Source organism: Artemia sp. Qi Xiang Cuo, unplaced genomic scaffold (genome assembly GCF_049724085.1).
Source record: "Artemia sp. Qi Xiang Cuo unplaced genomic scaffold, ASM4972408v1 HiC_scaffold_23, whole genome shotgun sequence".
Lineage (NCBI taxonomy): Eukaryota > Metazoa > Arthropoda > Branchiopoda > Anostraca > Artemiidae > Artemia > Artemia sp. Qi Xiang Cuo.
In genome coordinates, this window is record NW_028297432.1 from 4,968,615 (window position 1) to 4,989,081 (window position 20,467).

Here is a 20,467-nt window from a genome sequence, read left to right on the forward strand (position 1 = left end):
AACAAGTCTTCATCTGGTGGGCGCCACGAGGAATCTGGATACGGGTTGAATGTGCAACAAATACAAGTAAGTACAAGGTTGTTATTATTCTGCTCTCATAGAAAAGAAAGGACTTTCGCCAAAAAGCTTTGTTGCGGCTCAATTTTCTTTGTAGCCGTTAGCAAATGTTTCTGTTTTATATTCTATAATTTCAGCTGTGATTTTTTGTCTAACAATTGTCGCCAGTTTCTATCGAGTATAACTCAAGCGAATTTATTTCAATCGGCCTTGTTTTCTCACTTTTTTAGTTTTCAAAAACGTCATCTTTTCTCCGGGCTACTTCTAAATTTTCATAAAACGACAAGATAGAGGAGTTGTTAAATGATTTTAACCCCTTGACCAACCAGTTGACTGAGTGGGTAAGGAGATTGACGTATTTTGTTGAACTTTTAAACCATGTAGGTCAAAATAGACATTTCGTTGCTACAGCCGTTCGGACCTTGTCGCACCCAAAGAACCTTAATAGCTACCGTAGATTAACGAGTCGCATCTTTTTCGCCTAACTTATGAAAATGCCGAAGTGAAACTGAATCTCTATGATTGGTTCTTTACTTTTCGAATAAGATAGGTAGTGGTATGGAGAATCGATATAAAATTTCGCTCTGTTTACATTCTAATGACGATTTTTTAATGCCATATCTTCGAATTGAACTAGTATTAAACTTAATTTATTGGTAAAGTTAATGAAAAAGACGGAAATACTTGCCAAACTCATGCTGGTAATAAACCGCTAGGTAGCGGAACAAACAAGGACGAATTTCAGATTTTTTGGTACTTTTTTCACAGGCTTTGAAAATTCATATTGGCAACCCTGTATATTAGCTAGTTTTCTAGAGGGACTTTAAAAGTGTCCATTTTTGGCTGATTTGGACACTTTTGTCCTTAAAAGTTTTGGTAACCCTGATGTTAGTCGGTTTTTCATCTTTGGTGTACTCTGTTTATATAGCTTATGTACAAAGATAATAAGGATATGTATAAACTTTTTTTATGTTTTTGGAGACAGTTATTATATTGGTAGATTCTTTGTAACTCATCATGTAATTTAAACCTTTTGTAATACTATGAATTCAGGAAAACACCTCTGAAAATCGTGACGGTACCTGATAAAATAGAAAGCATACTAAACAGCCTCAATTTTGACTCATCGAAATCATATATAATTTAAATGTTGTACTTATCTCAAATTAGTGTTTTCTGTTTCTAGGACTTTGATTGGGAGACTTCAGAGACCGAATGGGAACAAATATTGGAGTGTTGGAAGCTATTTTCGCCTCATGTAAATCATTTAAGTTTCCGAAAGTCTAATATAAACGAAAGAGAAATTGAGAGTTTCCTTTGCTCCTGTACTTCTTTAGTAACCCTCAGTTTGGATGACTCTAGTTATTTTGATCCGCCTGGAGCGGATTCAGTTTGTGATTTAAGAAATTTAGCAAGTGTCAGTCATCTAGAAATGAAGAATTGTTATTTAGATAGTAAATATGCTGAAACTGCACTTATGAAATTGACGAATTTCATGCCCAATCTAGTTCACCTTTGCCTGTCACCTTGTTACGACAGTAGTCTGTCATTAGTACGACATATAATTGAACCAAAATGTTCCAGCATTATTTCACTTAATCTTGATCTTAATGAAGTACTTGATCTTAGTGACGAATTGGTTTGTTTATTAAAAGCACCAGATTTGAGGCTAAAATCGTTGAACCTAGTATATTTTGGAGGAGATAGAGAAAGGCTTGTTGAAGCTATTGCTACTCACCAAACTGAGATAGCCCATCTAAATATCAAAACCAATCTTATTTCTGGTGAAAAGTTCAATTTCCTCTGTTGCCAGCTCAAAAAGTTGATAACATTCTCTTTCAATGGTTTAGTATCCGATTTATCCCTTGGGCTGGAGTCTTTAATGCATCTAAAGCAACTTAAAGCTCTTGAAATAGTTACTGACCGTCCTCCTCGTGGTATTCGTCTTAGGCAGATATGGTTCAACGAACCATTGGACATACAGTTGACTCATTTAGGAGTAGACTATATTGAAAAGGAGTGCCTCCAATTTATCACCTCGTGGCTCCTAAATTTGACATTTCTTAGTTTAACTTCATGCCCTTTGGGAGATAATTTGTTTAGAGAAATAACTGCTAATTTAGTCAATTTGGCTACTCTTAAAGTGGAAGACTGTTATATAACCGATGATGCATTGACTGTACTCCAAGATGTTGGAATTGACGTTGCCAGACCTCCGCTTAGTAATTTGAAAAGTAAGTAAAATTATATTTACTGCAGTTTAGCCAAGAGGAACATAGATCAAACGCAAGTTGTCTGTTATCTTATCAATTAGGCGTACTATATAAAATTTCGTTTTAATTTTTTTACAGTCTCTTTGGCAAGTTCTTTATGTGGAGATTTTCCGGGGGGATTATCCGGGGGCTATTTTCCGCGCGTTTTGATTTCCGGGGAATAATTTCCACGGAAGGGGTCTTTTCTGGAGTGATCGAGAAACTGATTAGAGATTAAGGTCTTATTCAAATGAAAGGATGCTATCGAGAACTTTTGAGGCTGAATCGAATCTATTTTACAGGGAAGGGTTCTGGTTTATTTGGACTGAAAAAAACTTTGAACCAAAGTTCAAACGCTCATTGGGGTATCATGAATTTATCTGTCACTCAGATAATGGAATGAAACAGAGTAATATTTGATGGATGCTGTCTATCTTGACTTCCAGACGTCAAGTAAAATTCAATTGCTAAAACTTGTTTTGAACTGTTCTGAAGCTCTAGTCCCCAAAAAAGTACTGGTCAAATACTTGAATATTTTAAAAGAATGTCATATGTTTCATAGTTTCCTACGATTATCAATTAGTTTGTAGGTTATTTTTTTTTACCCCCCCCCCCCACTTTTTCTTGAAAAAAATTGATTGTTTGGATGTACTAAAATAAGGGATCAAGTGGGAATGGTATTTCATTTTACTAACTTGCATCTGCCCTGCGTACGAGTGTTACGTCAAATTAAGAAGACAGAGGCTGTCATATTTTAATATCAAGTATTTATCTGAAAAATCAAGTAACTTTAATATATTTTTCCTTTATAATGAAATAAAATAAAAAAGAACGTCCCCCCCCCCCTATAATGTTTCTTCGGGTCATAAAAACGTATCAAAAATGAATATAAACAAATTTTTTTATGTGTTTTTTTTAGTTTTGTTTTTGCAAAACCGTCCTTCGAAAAAAAATCCATTTGTAAGCCCCCCCCCTCTAAAAAAATTTGGATACGGCCCTGCTGACAATAGTATTTTTCTAGGATGGCCAAAAAAATACCTAAAAGATATGTTTAAGCATTTTCTATTGTTATTGACGAACAGTTTTTTTTTTTGTACAAACATGAATTTATTTAGTCTTAATGATTAGACAAATAAGATATTGATATTAAAAGTTTTTTGGACGATATGAAATCGTCTGCAAGCTATTTTACGGGGAGGGGAGAATTTTCAGCGATGATGGATCTGTCTGGAGGGTATTTGACGAGAGAGGGGGGGGATACACTTTACGTTGGAATAAATTTCCACGGGTGAATTTTTTGTGAGGGGGGGGGGTATATTTGAGAGAGGGTGAGCCAGATTCAACGTCATTATTTGAAAAACGATCAGAAATTCAATTTAAAAAAAAAAAATTTTTTTTAACTGAAAGTAAAAAATTCGATGATTTTTTTCTGGCCGTATAGAAGGGACAGTCGTAGAAATTTTTGAAGTACTGTATTTAATTTGAAAGTCTTTGTACCTCTTTATTTCCGAATTATCTTCCTAACTTTGATCAAGAGCCACTGTCTCATCCATTGCCTATTCACAAGTTCCCTCCGTTACTCTTTTTGCCCCAGCAGATCCCTTGGTATCCGGCAGAAATTTAATGTAAAGCGGCAATGACTTAGTAGTTTTTAGACTTTTACATTGAAAGAAGGAGGCAAACCTCAATCTCTTGTATGTAGGGATTTTAGTTCGTTTCAAGCTTGATTTGTATATTCAATTTAAGTTTCACTCGTTTTAAGATTTATTTATTCGTTTATATTAGTACCTTTTGTATGTTTGTTTTGATTTTCATTTATACTTCATTATCAAAATATTTCTGTTTGTTTTAAGCTTGATTTGCACATTCCATTCAAGGTTTACTCGTTTGAAGTTTATTAATTCACTTTTGTTAGTATATGACGTACATTTGTTTGGTGAGATTGTTTATTTAATTTTTTTTTGTTTTGGGTTTCATTTGCTCTGTAGTAGTAATTTTTAGTTGCTTTGAGTTTGAGTTATTGTATGTTCCAATTTTTTCTGATCTTAATTTTTTCATTATCTTACTTTTATCTTACTTGTATTATCTGATCTACTTTTCTTTAAAAGACATTTTTCTGAAAGTTTTTTTAATCCATTCATAAAGAAGGACAGAAAATACGGTAAAATTAAGTGGCAATTCAAATGAATATAAATTGGATTATAAACTCAACCCCTTAAAGAGTCAACTCAACCCTCTCAAAACATAAACTTAACTCCCCTAAAGGCTAACGCCATTTACCATTTACTGGAAGCAGTATCTTTTAAATATTTAATTTACCTTCAGTGGATTTTAACTTTTTGGTGATTGTTGGAATATTTGTAGTTTTTTTACAATGTTTTCTAATGAATTTCTCACTATCTTTTAATGTAATATTCTCGATCATTAATGTTGGAATACTTTTGTGTTTTTTCATCCCTTTTCTATTTAAGAACTAAAATTTCCCATTCCAGTTTAGACTTTTGACACAATTGGGATATTTAGTTGGAATTTTTGTTCAGCTGTAGTTTAGTACAGTAGTTTTAAACATTTACACCTCTTCGGAGGAGGGGTAAATATTCATGTATCTGCCGAACATTCGGTATGCCGGAGGGTTGAGGTCATTCTGGTCCCCTTTCTCTGGCTACCCCTGACTTATTCCGTCTTTTTGTTACAAAGATCTTTTCATGCTCTGTTCTGTTCAGCAAATATTGTATATTGCAAAATAACCCTTATCTGGTGGAAGAGGCTAACTCTACAAGAAAATATTTGTCAAAGAATATAGGACACTATGGCCAATATGATAAATATTCCACAATTTGAGGGTTGGATATTTTTATGAAGTTCCACAACCCCCCTGTCTTTGTATCTGCTATGCAGAATCATCGTAAGAACCTGTCTTGTTTTGAATTTTAACTTGCTCTGAATATATCATTTACGTACTTTCTCGAGTTATAAAAATAATCGACAGAATCTTGAACATTGTATGAATTAATGCTGCATAAGAATGTCTTTGTTGGTGTGGTTTTATTTTATTTTTATTTTTCTCTTTACAGGGTTGACAGAGTTGGACCTCAGTTGCAATAAAGTGACCGATTTGTCTTTGAAGTTTGCATTCAAATCCTGTTCTTTAAAGAAGCTTAGTTTACAATCCTGTTTTGAAGTTTGTATTTTTCTTTCTTTTCACATATATATATATATATATATATATATATATATATATATATATATATATATATATATATATATATATATATATATATATATATATATATATATATATATATATATATATATATATATATATATATATATATATATATATATATATATATATATATATATATATATATATATATATATTATATATATATATATATATACATACATGTTATTATATATATATACGCATTATAAGAGCAAAAAAATAATGCGTAAAGAGCAAAAAACTGGTAATTGTAAAAATATTTGTATGTATTTTAACAAGGGATTACAACAATTCAAAAACCTTGAAAAAGAAAACCAAAAGTTTGAAGTAGAAATCGGTGTTAGAAAAACGTCATTACCAAATTTCGTTTCGTATAAGCATAAGTAAGTCTTTTTAAGACATTAAAAAAAGTTTACCAAAACTTTTTAAGTTCAGTTGAGAAACGCTAAAGTTATTATGTAAACAGCGAAAAATAATTAAAGTGTTTGAGCAATAATTTTAATGCTTTAATTCAAATTAGAAAAATACATGAAAGTTTTAAAATTAGTTGTTTTTTTTTCTAGATAAATCCACTCGCTACGTGATTAAGCTTACAGGTTTGAACGCAACCAGCTATATATTGTCAGTAGGAAGGCCCAAAAAACAGAAATTTAAAATTATTACAAATGATGATTCTATATTTTGACAAGGAATTACAACAATTGAAGAACCTTAAAAACCAAAACCAAAATTTCAAGTTTAGCACATATGGTTGTTAGAAATCGGACAAGCTTCAATAATAACCAAATACTTTTGAAAAGAAATTAAATTGCTTAAAGAGCGAAAAACTGGTAAAGGCAAAAATATTTGAAAATATTTTAACAAGGGATTACAACAATTCAAAAACCTTAAAAAAAACAAAAGTTTGAAGATTAGTAGAAATCGTTGTTAGAAATTGGACTTGCTTTAATAATCGAATATCTTTGAAAAGACTCGGCATGAAAAGACATTAAATTACGTAAAGAGAAAAACCTGGTAGTTGCAAAAATGTGCGTATATATTTTAACAAGTGATTACAACAATTCAAAAACCTTAATAAAGAAAACCAAAACTTTGAAGCTTAGTAGATCTTAGTTGAAGTTGTTAGAAATCGGACTAGGTTTAATAATCAAATATCAAACAGTTCGTGGTAACGAACTGTAAGTAAGGAGCGACCCGGCTCAATGGTAACCGAAACTCTAGAAAACAGGATGTAAAAAGTTTGGGGACGCTAACGGGACAATCAAGTTTGACTTTCTCACAACTCAATTTTTTTTAAACAATAAAAAACTTTATCGTAAAGAGCGAGGAATTGAGGAGGGGACACCTTTCATATACGGAATAATTTCTGTTCGTTTTAAGTTTTAACATCGTTCCTTACTTTCAGTTAAAAAAACTTTTTTTTTAATTTAATATTTGAAAAGACACAGTATGAAAAGACATTAAATTGCGTAAAGTACAAAAAACTGTTAATTACAAAAATATGACAAGTAATGTCAATTTGACACTTTTAAGAAAAAAAAACTATGTTGCCGATTTCGAGGCCAGGTCTCGGAACAGCTACGCGACAGGCTTGTATATACTAATTCTCACTGTAATTTACCACGTAACTGCAGACAATGTTGAGCCTCTTCTTGATGTCATGGTGTCACTATAGGTTCGATACAACCACTGTGGGAAAAACCAAATTCTTTCTTAGATTTCTGGCCTTTTTAGATCTTCTTTGTCTCCATAAATGTCTATATGCCAGTTAAGAAAAAAAAAACTATGTTGCTGATTTCGAAGCTGGACCCGGCCCCTCGGTATATGGTACACTGGTATATATTGATTCTTGTTTTAAGTAACAAGGTCCAAATGAGTTATCTATGTTTGCTAATTTTTCCTTAGGAAAATGGAGCGCTCCCCAAGGAACATAAAGAACACAAAAAGGTCCCAATGACCTTTGTTCAAAATTTGCGTAGTTAATGTTATTTTTGCCGGGTTGTACTGGGTCTTGCGCCACATTTTGTTGGCGTCGAAGATTGTAATGGCGTTGTTTTTTTAACGTAATAGTATTTTCTTCTTCACGTTTATTTTTCACTCGTTCTGATTTGTCTTCTAACAGCACAGCTCTTTGTTCTTCACTCTATTTTTGATACGCTCTTATGCTTGCTTTCTTGAGATTGATTGTAATTCTCGCTGTCGCTTATCTTTTATCTGCATATTTCTTTGTTTTTCACATTCGCTTTTGAGTATTTTTAATTCCTACTGCCGCTTATCTTCGGATCGGATGTTTCTTCGTTCTTTACTTTTGTTTTTGACTGACTGTAATTGTCGCTGACGGTATTCTGGCAGTATATTTTTGTTCTTCATTTTCGATTATCATTATTTTAGATATTTTTCTAATACCCTTTACCTTAGCTTTTTGGATTGGTTTTGTCACGTTGGATGGTCCAGGTTGTTCTTTTGTCCTTTAGGCATTATGAAAGTACCTAAAATGCCTTTTGTAAATAGACTAAGTACACTTTGTAATGCTCTTTCTGTAATATTGCATGTGTCTAGATACGAAAACGACACGTTCACTTCTAGGGGGGGGGGGGTGAAATGTTATTGCTCGTTTAAAGGATAGTATATATAATATTTTAGAGGTAATTACTTGGAAAAAAAAGGAGAGAGAGAGAGAAAAAAAGAAAAGGACTGTCATCCTACTCCAGCAATTGAGATAAATGTGCACTTGAACAAGGTTTTAACCTTGCTCATCTATCCTAGGATTTCTTGCTCATCTAATTACCTAGGACAAAACAGTATAACCGAACCGTCAACTAAATCGAAATGTCCAAATTCATGCAAAGTCGTCATCAATAAATATAAGTTGTAGTACATTTACAAGCAAGAGCACCTTAAATCTAGGAAAATATTCCCAAGTATTACCCTTTTGCTAGGGCTCGTCAGAAGAATACCTTCTGTCTTAATGGGTGTCGACGCTTTACTTTCTTTACCCGGCACAGTGGAGCGTCTACCATAAGATCTTTATGGTTTATTCGCCATTGAAAGAATCATCTAATAAATTATCTTTCTTTATTTTTCACAAGAGGGAGGGTGTGTCCCCTTAATACATTTGAAGTTTTCCCGCTCCCGGCCATTGTAGCCTAAACGCATTGTAATCAAAATCGAAAATGAGTTTCATTGAAATTTTACTAAGTTTCATTGAAATTTTACCGAGTTTCATTGAAATTTTCTTGTTTTTCTATGGAAAAGAGTCTGTGATTGTAAATCCGGGTTGGCTATAATTTAAAATCCGGATCGGCTATAATTTGAGTACATTCTTTCGAACTGATAACAACGTCACAACGACCGAGATTGTGCTCACTGGCACATTTTACCAAAGACTGAGTTCAAATCGGTCTAAAGATTTATTTTTCAACCTTTGTTTTTGTTTCCGGTTGTTTCTTGGCAAATGTGTCAAAAGCGTTTTCAAATAGGGTTTTTGGTGAAATTGGAGGGCTCTATGAATTTCTTTAACTTTGAAACCCTTCTAAAGCACCCATCTTAAAAGAACATGGCTTAAAACAATATTTCGTTTCGAATGGAGGTTGGCAATTAGTCTTTGTGTTGAAGGAGTCTAGTGAATCACCCCGTCCTCTATTAATGAAAGACTGTTTGGACCCAGTGAGTCCTTAGATATTGATTTGTTGAAGCATGGGAAAACAGAATTTTTTAACCAAGCTATGGAGTTCTACTCGTATTTCACCGTCAGTTAAAAAAAAAAAACATCCCTGTGACCCATTCTCCTTACACTGGTAATATCAGGGAAACTTGGATCACGAGGATTTAAAGCCGTTTGCAATTGCCCCACTGAAAAGAGTCGTGAGACACTGCTGACGGATAGAGGGAAATTATATCCAGAAAAACTGCATTCGAATTTTCGCTAGTAATTCCAGTCGGGTCAGTTTAGAGGATTCAATCTCCATCGAATACAAACTCTCCCCTTATTGATCTTGGTACTAATAGGTGTTGATCAGCCTCTGTTATAACACCTGTTTTATTTCACGATTTAAAGTTTTAGGTCTATCGCCAGGTGAGGTGTAGAAACATAATACCCTAACCCCAACCCATATTTATCATAGATTTTATACGTATTTTTAAACAAAATATCCAAAAACGTCAATACATAGCTTTTTAAGTACAATTTACAATATTCTCCTCCATTTTTACCCTCCCTTTACCCAAAGTTTTTAGCGAATTTGTACTGGGCAGGGGTACGTTGTCGCTCGTGAAGTGATTCATAAACCTATTCGGTAGGTGGTTATTTTTATTCGCGAAACTTAGAGGTATGAATGTAATATTCGTAAGGGTATGTGTCTTTACACGTTAAAAAATCATGCATTTCATTAGCTGCAAAGTGCCACTTTTAGAGGGTAAAATTATTAAAATTGTCGCTTTTTTGCACTTGAATTAGTTAACTAAGGGATGTGGGTCAATAAAATTTTTAACCGCTGCTGACGAAGGAACCATTTTCAATATATTTCCTGGTTAAACTACAAGTTTTTCTGATGACTTCGGCATGGGCGCCCATAAGCTGAATTCCAGGGGGGGGGACAAACCTGGTCTAATTGGCATTTTTAATGCTATATAATAGAAGTCTCAGAACAAAAATATAAAAATAAGGCAGTTTCATTCAGCTTATGGGTGCCTATGCACTTCGGTATAAGTCTATACAAAAAAATTGCGATCTACTCATGTGCTATCTACAACTTCACTTCTCAGCAATTGTGCCATCGCTGGTAGTATAAATTTTTAAGTCTTAGTTAAAACTGTGTATGTAAACAGACAGAATAGTACCGTTTATCCGTTCTTGGACCCGTCGACATAAGTATTAGCTCTAACGCCACCATCATATGGCACTACGCTACCACTGGCGGTGCGGCTAGAGTATTGTAACGTGATTGAATTGTCACAAGGATTCCAATGCTTCTTCCCGCGCTGACATTACAACTAGAGCAGGCTTTACAAGTTTACAATATGTGAAGGGGGGATTAAGTGTCATATTATTTGACCTGAGGTGCCACGTCCTGTGTTTCCTCTAATAAATATTTCCTTAGAGGGGACGGTTCCTCTGGTCGATACTGCAATGATGAAAGTTGTCAAAACTCAATGATGAAAGTTCTCAATCAAGACACAGGTTCCCCCGTTCATCACAGAGCATAAGCTCTGTAATGAACGGGAGGAGTAAAAACAGAAAATGATCAACCCACCACTACTTAATCCAGAAAAATAAGCTTGGTGCTAGTCAAGAGAAATCCATATATTGCTAGATCTAGGTTGTGTTACCCTAAGATATGAAACTAATGGTGACAGTCAATTCCTTTGCCGTGTTACAGATAGGAATTACCCAAATAAAAATAGTTTTCTATTTTGTTTGGTTTATAAAATATAATTAGACACGGTATATCCAAGATAAACCTAGATATTGGAAGTGATTTGTGCCTTCAATTTGTCTGGATTGAAATCGTTAATTCTGTTGTAAGACATCTTTTCAATGGTATTGACAAAATTTTGATGTGGAGTTTTTTAGTAGATACCTTGATTGTACATGCTTAGATCAGCTACATTTATCAAAGAAAGCAATACTTATATCATCTTTTGCCCAACATTTGTGTAACTTTTTCTATTTGTCAAGCTTACATATTTAACATTTAACTTCACGGAAGGGAACGGTTATCATTTTCTATTAGTCTTAAGTCCTTTGGGATGGAATTCCAACCTTGTGAATAAACAAAACCATAGATGGAAATATATTCGAAATGTTTGAAATTTGTATCTACTTTTATGTTACTATGTAAAGGACAAGATGGTTTTTCATTTATTCTTAGATTTACTGTTCAGTTTTCTACAATTTAGTTTTTGCCGATTTTAGATGTAAAGGCATATGTGATGTTGTTCGAATTTTATGTTTGTTCTTATTTCAGATTACCGATTGTGGTCTTCTGGACCTTGCAGCACAGCCTTTGCCATTGAAACAATTTATAGAAGAACTGAATTTAAGGGGTTGCAGTAAAATTACCGACTTGGGTTTATCTAAACTCCTTCCGGAATTAAAAAGATTACGTTTCCTCAATGTGGAGGTAATTTAAGCAAATCATTATTCTTTTTTAAGTAGATTGCATCCTTGAAATTGCTGGATTATGAACAGAAGGGGAATACTTTCATCGCATTTATTATTTTTTTTTTTTTTGAAGACAGAACAGACACTCACTGTTTGTTCTGTCTTTGTAAAGTAAACTTCGAAAGGTTAGATTTTCGTTTTTTTTTGTTTTTTTTAAGTATGGGACATTCAATTGGGAGGGAAATTTCATAGGGCGAATTTTACGTGGGGAGTTCGTCAAAATTCCTGTGCAAGATCATTTTTTCTTACTTTCTCTTTGGTGACTCAGTTTTAAGATTTTCCGAGGAAATTTTAAGCAGGGTGGGAAATGTCTGAAGATTTTTCCATAGGGGGGGGGGGGGAGTATTCTTGCAGAAGAAACTTTCCACTTGGAGAGGGGAGGGTTCAGGAAAAAAAATTACACAGTATTTTCAGGCGAGAGTTTTTAGCGAGGGTGGAATTTCCTGGTGGAATTTTACCCAATAGAAACTTTATGTGGAGGAATTTGTTGTTTTTATATAATTTTCCATGAAGGGGAGGAAGACTTCCCGTTTGAAAATGAAAATGAGGGGGATGCCTCCTCCTCACATACCTCGCTCTGGACATTAAAGTTTTACTTTTGTCTCAATTCTTTACGAACGACTCCGGATTCATAAGGGCCGTTTAATTAGAATGAGAAGTTTTCTTTAAAGTACTATAAGGAGCGAGGTTCTGAGGATGAGGTATTACGTCTCATATACTTAACAACTTCTATTCAATCTAAATTATATTCAATATCTCAAACGATCTCCTACTGTTAAAAACTATATCTCAAGTAAGTATAATCGGGAAACTAGTTATCTCACAGTTCAAAAATAAAACCAGTTAAGCACATTTCGATCAGGTGGATCAATTTGGACCAATGGGAATCTTTGGTTCTCATTGATGTGAATTTTTTTGCGCCTTCCAAAAAGTGGATGTCAGAAAATCGCAAAATGTTCTCACAGAAACAATTCACTGCAGCCGTCGAAGTTCAGAAGATAGAACGAGGCATTTAAATTGCATATGGATAGGAATAGGCTAAATGATTTTCTAGAAGCCTGGAACATTATTTAAGGTGCTAACCTGTATAAACATATGGACTAGCTATAACTACTTAAAAATATAATACTTATCTTGTATGTTCTTTTCCCTGAAAATATTCCCTCAGGCACTAAGGATTAAATTCTGGGATAAAAACGACATGACCTTCATTTTTTTTTATTAATATTATTGGAAAACGTCTGATAAAAAAAGATTTATTTCTCAGTTACTACCCACTCCCTCCCTCCTTGCCCTTTTTATGTGCCTCCTCTCACCAACAATGGTCGAAATTTTTTAATGTGACTCCTCTCACCAACAATGGTCGAAATTGTTTTTTTTACTGTTGAAATGCAGGATTTATCATTAGAAAAAGGGAAAGTTTTGGTTCTGGGTGTATCTGAAAAAGCCAAGGGCGGTGAAACTTTTGAGAATGTTGAGGGGTATCAAAAGGCATTGTATACGTCTAGTTTATCAAAAAGCGGATCTGCAATATCTTAAGAAGAGCTGTTGGTGTTACGTTAAAAATCTCATGAAATTTTTAGGAGAATGTTTAAAGGGGTTGGAGGATCGCAGACCCCTCCCATAGCCCTCTTTAGCCGCCCTCTCCAAAAAAATTGATGAAAATTTCGAAATAGCCTTTTCATTCAGAATGTTCATGGTAAAATGATTTTGCTTGGGGAGAAAGGGTGTACATGTCAAAAGGGCGTACCAGTAATATCTAAGGGACAGCTTAGGGCATTGAGTTGAAACTTACAGAGTGTATTGAAAAGGGATCTGTAAATTGAAAGTACCCCTGTCCTTTTTAAATGCCACTCTCTTCGACACTGATCAAAATTTAGTTTATCTATGATCAAAAGGCTAGTTTATCCAAAACATCTTCTGCATTTACTGGAACTTACCTGTGTGTGGATAATAAGGCAAATCCATTTAGCCGTTCCTGACCCGAAGCACTCCTAGTATAAGATTTCACTCTTCTTAGGACAGATAAAGCAGATTCACACGAAGCCATAGTGACGGGAATCGTTGCACCAATCTTCAAAAATTGATGTAGAGTGCAGAAATTGTTCTTATCACATTCTTTTGAGCACGTTATGAAATATTTTGGTGCTACGTTTTCTGACTGTATGCAGGTTCTCCTCCACAGAGGTAACTCAGCTTACAAGTGTCCCCTATAACTATCTGCACCAAGATACAAAAATTAGTCAGATTAGCTGATATATCCTTTGTTTTTTCTTCGTCTATGGAAATACAGTGCTAAGGGAGTAGGTATTGCATTGACTTCAGCAACTTTCTGTGGGTAAGTATTCAGTGATGCAGATGTGGAAGACAGTTGATGATAAATGGGATAAACACAGAAAATCGGTAATACATTTCAGGATCCTTTTACGCTGTTGGATAAAAGCTCATCTTGGGCATTCTAATGCTGATTTCATGTCACAGTTCAGTCCCTTCAGTAAAAAGAGTAAAAAACATTGATTTACTCCTCTCCCTTATGTCTCTAACTTCAGTCTTAAGATCTTCAGCGTGTTTGAGAAAAAATATGATATCTATAGTTCCTGATTGCAAAAATGTCGATAAATTTTGCGACAGACTAAAAACTTTACTGACAGTACCCATAGCTGCAGCAAAGCTGTATTTCTAAGTAGCATATAGCAAAGAATAAGCTTTGCTTGAAGATTCAGAAGCTGAATCAGAATATTCTTGAATTTCTCTCATAGCTTTACAGATAATAATGAACATCTTTAAACAAAATGATTGCTTTTAAGTGCTTGATCCATCTAGTCTCGCAACATGTGTTCAATCTTATTCTTTTTGTCCCTGTGATAGGATTACTTTTTATAATAATTTGTTTGAAAGTTGCAGAGCGTTTAGGTGAAATTCTAAAGAAATTCTAAATTACTTCTTTCAAAGTTCCTAGACAATGTTTCATAACAGGTATGTTGCACAAATGACACAGGGTTAAGTTTAAGGGGTGACTTGCACAGTGAACATAGACTGCATGGGAAAATGTTTCACGGACTATAGAAGCACAGCCTTGAAACTGGCCACTCCTAAATGAAGCTCCATGATAAAGTTTTTCCGTTAAGTATTTTAAATTGCTTCCTATTTCAACTAAGATTTATATCAATCAATTAATGTCTGCTATGAACCTACTATTTCTTTTTGAGGAAGTCTATAATTGTTAATATCTGTTTTGAAATGATGGACGACTAATTAACAAAGAGGGGCGTAGACTTCTATATAAAGACTGAAAAAGCACACGTGTGATTTAAATGAAGTTTATTTTTGATCTTAGGAGACCGAGGTTATAACAGCACGTGGCTTACTTGGCATTGTTCCCAACTGCATTTTCATAAAACAAATATTTTCGTTTAGAGATCGTCACACATTACCTACTAGTTGTGCATACATTACTCCATATCAATTGGATTAAAACCGATAATAAATTTGGTTTAGCTTTTAAGACTGATTAGTTTAAAATTTATTTTATAAAAAAATATATCATTCATTTTCTTTTATCCTCGTCACAATAAGATTTATGGCGTATATTATACTTTGGTACATGTAAGGAATGGCTAAGAGTATTAAGTTAGAACTTCAAAATGATGTTTAGAGGGAAGTTGAAAAAACAACGGGGAGTGACTCCTCCCCTCCTCCTCTTGTCCTTTTAGATGCTCCTCTTTAAAATCATAGAATATTAAAAGGGGATCAACCCTGTGATTACCGACTTGGGTTTATTACCGACTTGGGTTTATCTAAACTCCTTCCGGAATTAAAAAGATTACGTTTCCTCGATGTGACGGTAATTTAAGTATATCATTATCTTTTTTAAGTAGATTGCGTCATTGAAATTGCTAGATTATGAACAGGAGAATACTTTTATATTTTTTTCTTTTTTTTTTCTTTTTTTTATGCTGGAATTCAGCTTGAACTCTGCTCTGCCTGCTCTTTTCTATTTTGCTTTTTTTCTGTCTTACTAATTAGCTTCGCCTTTGGTTTTATCCCCTTTCTCGTAAAAAGTAAAGGCTCTTTTCTTTTGAACTGTCTTCAGCAGTGCTATGAAGCTGTTCTGTAGCAACCTGAACTATTAAAGAAGTGCGAGTTCTGGAGTAAATATTGCAAGAATCACATTTTTATGCTGATTTCAAATATATATGCTGATTTCATCAAGTTTAGTACCCATCAAAAGTTACGTGCCTGAGAAAATTTGCCTGATTTTCGAAAAAAGGGGGAACATCCCCTAAAAGTCATAGAATCTTAATGAAAATCACACCATCCGATTCAGCGTATCTGAGAACCCAACTTTACTTGGGATCTTTCCATGGGGGAAGGGACATTGCTATGAAGGGGGCGCCAATTTCCCAGCATTATTTAAAAAAAAACGATCAGAAATAAAATAAAAATAAAAAAAATTCAACTGAAAGTAAGGAGCAACATCAAAATTAAAACGAACAGAAATTCTTACGTATATAATTGGGTTCGCCCCCTAGTCAATACCTCGCTCTTTACGCTAAAGTTCTTTTAGTACTTTCATAAGAGCTATTTATTCTAATTAACGGCCTTTGGGATTAAGCGGTAATTTTTAAAGAATTGGAACAAAATTCGATTTTTAGCGTAAAGAGCGAGGTATTGACTAGGGGGCGAACCCCCTAGTATACGTATTAAAAATATATAAATATAGAAGTTCGTTACGTAAGTTAATTCGTAAGTTACGTTACGTATCTTACGTATATTTATTACTAATAAAACGTTCGTAAATAAAATTAAACAACTTTCGAGAAAGCCATTTAACCAAAAAAAGTAAAATTAATATGCAAATTTCTGTTTAATTATTCATGTACGGTGAGCCAAAACCAAAACCTGCATTAAATTCAAAAACGTTCAGAAACTAAATAAAAAAAAAAGTTTTTTTTTAACTGAAAGTAAGAAGCGACATTACAACTTAAAACGAACAGAAATTATTCCGTATATGAAAGAGGCTGTCCCCTCCTCAACGCCTCGCTCTTTACGCTAAAGTTTTTCATTGTTTAAAAAAATAAAGTTGTGAGAGTATGAGTTTAGTATCTGAACTAAAAGGAACTAACTTATGAACCTAATCGGATTATCTGTTGTACTGTACTGTGTTAGATTGCGCAATTAACTTGCGGATTTAATTGTGAGGGATTGTTCACTTCATACAAAGTGAGCTAGTATTTATCATAGTGAATAGTTTAGTTTCATAACTGAATATTTACTTTTGGTCAAGTAACCTTTAATTAAGACTGATTAACAGTTCGTGAATCTGTAGTGTCTAGTCAGAATAAATGTCGAGAAAAAAGCAACCCCCAAGGCTACCACCCGAGAAAGATACTCCCACTGAAACCCTTGGCCAGTCGCCCTTCCAACCTACTTCTAAAACTCTTTCTAGAACCCCCCCCCCCCAAACTACGCGGTCCAAAACAGTTAGCCACTTGTCAGGAATTCAGGCCTTAGCCGCAACTAACTCTAATGAAAGAGATGATACGCCTGGATAAAGAGGAAAAAGGATGAAACTCGTTCGCCAGTGATAGTGCAACTCCTCCTTTCAAGTGTCCCAGAAACTAGTACTACAGATTACCCCAATTATTATACTGCCTCAATCAAGAAAATCAATGACCAACCCTTTTCAAAAGATCGAATAATGCAAATTAGGAAAGCTGTCTTTCTGATCGCCAAGATAAATTTTGAACTTGTTTTCAAGCAGGACGTGTCTATTGATATTTACTTTACGTCTTTTCAGGCGGCAGACCATGTTCTGTCAAAATCCAAAGAAATAATTATTGATGGCTCGAAAATTTTAGCCACAAAAAAAGATGTTAAAAAAGTTACACAAGTATGTGCTTTATGGTGTTGATACCAGTGTAAAAGTGGAGGAAATACAAACTGAACTAATAGATTCTTCAGGCCTTCTCATAAATCCTTCAACTGTAATAAGGCTAAGTTTAAACAAAGAAGAAGTCCTTCACCCAGGCCGTTCAATCCTCATCAAACAGTTCGTGGTAACGAACTGTAAGTAGGGAGCGACCCGGCTCAATGGTAACCGAAACTCAAGAAAACGGTATTTTAATACAAATAGATACATCAAAAGAATCAAATTTTAATGCTGATTTCAAATATATAAGTTTCATTAAGTTTAATTGTACCCATCAAAAGTTAGGCGCTGAGAAAATTTGGCTGATTTTTGAAAAAAGGAGGAAAGACCCCCTAAAAGTTATAGAACCTTAATGAAAATCACACCATCATATTCAGCGTATCAGAGAACCCTACTGCAGAGGTTTCAAGCCCCCATCTACAAAAATGTGGAATTTTGCATTTTTTTACCAGAAGAAAGATCACGGGTGCGTGTTTATTTGTTTGTTTGTTTTTTGTTTTTTTCCCAGGGGTGATCATATCGACCCAGTTGTCCTAGAATTTCGTGGGGTGGCTCATTGGAATGGAAATAGAAAATTCTTGTGCCCTTTTTAAGTTAACAAAAAAAAATGGAGCGCAAATAGGCCCCCTCCAACGCTGATGTTTTCACCGAAGTTACCTGATAAAAATTTCGAGATAGCCATTATGTTCAAAATGTTCGAAAATATAATAAGTATGTCTTTTAGGATGACTTAATCCCCGAAGTTCCCGGGGGAGGGCTGAAAGTTATGAGCTTTATTCAATGTTAACATATAGTATTGGTTATTTGGAAGTATACAGACGTTTTCAGGGGAGATTTTTCCTGGTAGTGAGGGGGTGGTGGTTCGGGGGTTATGTGGGAGGATCTTTCCATGAAGGAAGTTTTCATGGGGGAAGGGATATTGCTATGAAGGGGACGCCGGACTTCCCAGCATTATTTAAAGCAAGATCAGAAATTTAATATAAAAAAACAACTATTTCAACTGCAATAGCAGCAACACCGAAACTTCAAACGAACAGAAAATATTACATATATGATTGGGTTCACCCCGTAGTCAATACCTCGCTCTTTAAGCCCGAGATTTTTTAGTACTTTCATAAGAGCTATTTATTCCAATTACCGTCCTTTGTGATTAAGCGGTCATTTTTAAAGAATTGGAACAAAATTCGAACTTTCGCTTACACAGCAAGGTATTGACTAGGGGGCGAACACCCTAATAAACAAATTAAAAATATATGAATATAGAAGTTCGCTACGTAAGTTAATTCGTAAGCTACGTATATTTATTACTAATAAAAACGTTCGTAAATATAATTAAACAAGTTTCGAGAAAGCCATTTAACTAAATAAAAGTAAATTAATATGAAAATTTTGTTTTAGTTATTCATGTACGGTGAGCCAAGATCAAAACCTGCATTAATTCAAAAATGTTTAGAAATTAAATAAAAAAACAAGTTTTTTAAACTGAAAGTAAGGAGCGACTATAAAACTTAAAACGAACAGAAATTATTCCGCATATGAAAGGGGCTGTCCCCTCCTTAACGCCTCGCTCTTTACGCTAAAGTTTGACTCTGTCTCACAATTTTATTTTATTTTAAAAATAAAAAACTTTAGCGTAAAGAGCGAGGCGTTGAGGAGGAGACAGTCCCTTTCATATACGGAATAATTTCTGTTCGTTTTAAGTTTTATTGTCGCTCCTTACTTTCAGTTTAAAAAACTTGTTTTTTTTATTTAATTTGCTGCAAAGTTGAGCTAAAAAGACAAATATTCTTGTACGGTATGTCCCTTTTTTATAAGATTTATAAGCCTAAGCCCCTACAATGCTCCACTTGTCTGGCCCACGGCCAGAGCAAAAAACACTGCAAACAGTCCCACCAGTCTTGCCTTAAGTGTTGGAAAACAGGCTACGCAATTACTGAATGCCCTGAGTCAGACCCTTTCTGCATAAATTGTAACTGTAAGGGACACACAGCCCTCCAAAAACAATCTTGCTCGGCTCACCAAAAGAGAGTCGTAATCCTTAGAACATCGGATAAAATGAACCTACCCTACTCAGTTGTAGCTGCAAGAATCCCTCGGCAACCCGAACCCCATCGGCCCAGTAGAAGCCAAGCAACAGTTGTTGTAGAAGATGCAAATACAGCATCATTTCCTAAAGAGGCAAACAATGTTCATACTCAAGGTATTAGTCAGTCCCCCCATCCCTTACCTAAGTTTACTTCAACATCCTGCCCTCCAAAAGATTCATCCGAAAGTTGCCAAGAATGGCAAAGACTTCCAACTTATCTCACAGTCAGTCCCTTAATTGTGGTTAGTAGTGAACCTGAGGAAACCAAAAATATCCTCAAGAAGAAAGCTATCACTTAACTCCTATGTGATGACATCCTACAAACAGCTATAGCTCAACTATCTTCCATCAAAAAGGACATAGATTCCACATCGAAGCTAGTTAAGTGTGTTGACTCAACTGCAAATCAAATCGGTGCCACTGCCCTAGTCAAAGGCAATAAATCTAAGAAAAAACGGCCAACTTTCCATCCCAGTCTAAAATTACCACCAATGATAATTCGTTGGCTGAAGAAGAATTTCAATATTCAAATCAAGCAAATGATGAAACTCTGAGCACAATAGATATTTAAATGTGTACTATGCAAGATTTTACGTTTCTCACAAATTTATCACTATGCAATCATGTTGTTTTTAACTATTACGATGACCAAAATAATTTGCCCACCAACCCTTTAGCTAGTCCCAATAGGCCCTTAAACCATATTAACTGTGAATATCTCGACACTTTTGATTTTGTAAAAATGTAAAAC

At 34.5% G+C, this 20,467-nt stretch overlaps 1 protein-coding gene across 1 annotated transcript; it reads left to right on the forward strand.

Moving 5' to 3' along the window:
• Positions 1–1,205: 1,205 nt before the first annotated feature.
• On the forward strand, positions 1,206–15,173 carry LOC148938984 (uncharacterized). Its single transcript, XM_089107420.1, has 4 exons — positions 1,206–2,291; positions 5,384–5,490; positions 11,502–11,657; positions 15,036–15,173. Exons 1-4 carry the CDS (start codon positions 1,490–1,492, stop codon positions 15,171–15,173), a joined length of 1,203 nt encoding a protein of 400 aa, XP_088963546.1. The 5' UTR covers positions 1,206–1,489.
• The last annotated feature ends 5,294 nt before the right edge of the window (positions 15,174–20,467 follow it).

What these genes read in the sequence shown, in the direction of transcription:
- LOC148938984 (XM_089107420.1), top strand. Translation starts at nt 1,490, where the DNA reads ATGAAGAATTGTTATTTAGATAGTAAATATGCTGAAACTGCACTTATG. An exon ending in TCCGCTTAGTAATTTGAAAA is followed by an intron (nt 2,292 to 5,383) that starts GTAAGTAAAATT and finishes TTCTCTTTACAG; the next exon opens with GGTTGACAGAGTTGGACCTC. An exon ending in TACGTTTCCTCAATGTGGAG is followed by an intron (nt 11,658 to 15,035) that starts GTAATTTAAGCA and finishes TTTTGATCTTAG; the next exon opens with GAGACCGAGGTTATAACAGC.